Raw genomic sequence first — 3,059 nt, 5'->3', positions numbered from 1 at the left:
GGCTTGGTAAAATTTTAGTTATTAATTCGTGTGTGTAACACCCCAAACCTGCCCTAGACGTTATGGCCAAATCTAGTGATGTCATATGATAGTGCTTCAGAAATCGCAATGACGTTAAGACCATTTCTCTGTCGATGCCTCTTTTCATTATCTTATGCTATCTTCTAAAACATGTCATTTGTTTTCAATGATTAACCATTTTCAAAAATGGTAAATTTTGCGAAAGCTTTTAAAACCATTTTGTATGTGTGGTAGTTTCGTAAAACTTTTGATGCTTTTAGAGACCTGAGTTTTCCTACTACTAGCAGTAAAAACCATAAAACATTGCAAAATCCCAAATTAAGAAAAAAATTGCAAAGGCCTTAATTACATCATATTTTCCCCGAAAATAAATTAAATCATAAGTAAATAGAAAATAGTCCAAGTGGAAAATCGTGCGGCCACCGCTGAATCCTCTGCTGCTTCAACCCGTCTATTACTAGGGATTACCTGAACAGATAAAACAGAAAGGGGTGAGTTTTCGTAAACTCCTATGTAGTCCCCATAGATAAAACATGCATTCAAACATACATCAGAATACATTTTGGGGCCGAAGCCGATTACAAAACCAGTCTGGGCCTTAGCCCACTCAGATACATATGCTGAACTGATCATCAAAGTCCTACCCACCATCTTCTACACACCGTCTTTGTCCAGCCCTACACACCATGTGGGGACAAAATCAGCCAACCCATCCCTACACAGCAGGCTATACCAAAATGCGGCATATAATTAGATAATTGTAGCTGAGCTGCAAGATATCAGGCTTAAAAGCCTTTTAGGATACTTCCTCCAATATAACATCAACCCAACCCCAACACAATGCAACATGCATAAATGTCATGCTAAAATGCAGTCTACTAGATTACTCAATAAGTTCAAATTACATGCTAAGTATCACATGCTTAAAACATACATCACATAATCAGATCATGAAATTAGGGGTCTAAGTAATACTTACCGACCCTATGATAGGTCACAGTCGGCTTGGACGACCCGTGCAACCTTACAAAATTTTCCAGAAAAATGGGCTCAACGCCCATGTGGTCTGTCCGTGTGGGCCCACACGGCCCAAATTGGCCTTGGTCGTGTGGATCACACGGCCTGGCCCAGAATCCCACACGCTTGTATGGCCCACGCGAGCCAATAAGTCTAGCCCGTATGTTGCAGAAGGCCTCACCGACCATTACACGGCCGCTTCATGTGCCCGTGTCTTGCATGCACTGCCTGGCTCGTCGATCACACGCCCGTATACTGTCACACGGCCTACCACACGGTCGACCACACGCCCGTGTGGCATCGATAGATTCATTTTTTGGCTTTTGTCGCTTCTCATTTTCTGTGTTTTCGGGTACAAAGCTATTTCGATTTTGACGCATGACACACCCGAGATCACCAGAACCTACATTTCACTAATAACCCCGAATTAATGGCTTAAAATGATAAATTAAATCGAACTTCCTTGACTAATCAAGTCACAATTCAAATATCCAATGCTTACCTGAATTCTTGAACGCCTCTAACTAAGATTCTACGAGAGGGGATGTCCCTCCTTCATGATTCACTGCTGAACAGAACAGAATTTTAATCCAACAAAAAGGTTTGAGAATACAAAATGTAGACTTTAACGTTTTACCCTCACAATCTAACACTATCAAACCCAAACCATAAGTAAAGTGATTACAAATACACTTACTAGCTGACTAAAGAATAGGTGGCCGTAGAACAACGTTTAAATGTAGGATTCACTATCCCAGATTCAAGAATTAAAAGAAAGTTTACTGAAAAAGAATGGAAGAAAACCTAAAAGGAAGAAGAGAAGAATTTTGACATCAAAAAATTTTGGAGAATTTCTGGAAGACAGAGAAAATTTTGAAATAAAATCAAACATCCCAATCCCCTCTTTTTCTCCCACTAACCCACTAACACACGCATTCTTAGACTTCTTGTTTGACTAAAACTCTTTTGGTCAACCGAGAAAAAATAAATTCCCACGCTTGTGCAAGGATTCGAACTCAAGACCATCAACATATTAGCACTCCACTTAACCACCAGACCAGCAGGCCCATTCTGATATGATCCTACCAATAAATAAACTTAAGCCTACTGTGCAAGATTAAGGCTTTATTTGGAAAAATTCCAAAAATTTACCAACGACATGTCTTGAACTTGAGACCTCTCACTCACTCCCAGAACACATAACCACTGAAGCAGTACATAGTTGACTCAGTTAATTGGAAAAGCAGAAATATAAAATTTGGGGCATTACAACTCTACCCCTTAAAAGAAAATTTCTTCCTCGAAATTTACCTGATCAGAACAGATGAGGATACTGCTGGCACATCAAATCCTCAAGCTCCCATGTGGCCACTTCAGTGCTATGATTCCGCCACAGCACATTCACTAAGGGGATAGGTTTCCTTATAAGGACCTTTACATCGCGATCCAGGATCTGAACTGGTTCCTCCTTGAAGGTTAGATCTGGCGTAACTTTAATTTCCTCAACAGTGACGCTGTGAGTGGGATTCGAATGGTAATGCCTCAACAAAGAGACATGGAACACATCATGAATATGGTCTGACTCTGGAGGCAGCTCCAACTGATAAGCGACTAGCCCCACTCGTTTCAGAATTTGGTACGACCCAATAAATCGAGGGCTCAGCTTACCCTTGCGACTGAACCTCAGAACCTTCTTCCATGGTGAGACCTTCAGAAACACAATATCCCTCATAGAATGCTCAATCTCTCGATGCTTCAGATCTGTATAAGATTTCTACCTATCAGAAGCTGTTTTTAGTCGATCCCGAATCAAACGGACCTTGTCCTCAGTTTCTGAAATCAATTTCGGACCCAGAATACGCCGCTCACCCAAATCAGTCTAGCATAAGGGAGTGCGACACTTATGACCATACATTGCCTCGTACGGTGCCATCTATATACTAGATTGCTAGCTGTTATTGTAAGCGAATTCTACTAATGGCAATACTACTCCCAACTGTCTCAAAAATCAATAACACAAC

General features: G+C 40.9%; 1 protein-coding gene across 1 annotated transcript; it reads right to left on the bottom strand.

Moving 5' to 3' along the window:
- Positions 1-2,353: 2,353 nt before the first annotated feature.
- Positions 2,354-2,770, bottom strand: LOC107952452 (uncharacterized). Its single transcript, XM_016887702.1, has one exon. It carries the CDS (start codon positions 2,768-2,770, stop codon positions 2,354-2,356), a length of 417 nt encoding a protein of 138 aa, XP_016743191.1.
- Positions 2,771-3,059: the final 289 nt, after the last annotated feature.

The sequence above is a fragment of the Gossypium hirsutum genome, chromosome A07 (genome assembly GCF_007990345.1).
Source record: "Gossypium hirsutum isolate 1008001.06 chromosome A07, Gossypium_hirsutum_v2.1, whole genome shotgun sequence".
NCBI lineage: Eukaryota > Viridiplantae > Streptophyta > Magnoliopsida > Malvales > Malvaceae > Gossypium > Gossypium hirsutum.
Note: the sequence above shows the minus strand (reverse complement) of the source record. Positions and strands in the feature narration are given on the sequence as shown.

Coding starts and splice junctions, on each gene's coding strand:
- LOC107952452 (XM_016887702.1), bottom strand. CDS start 2,770: ATGAGGGATATTGTGTTTCTGAAGGTCTCACCATGGAAGAAGGTTCTG.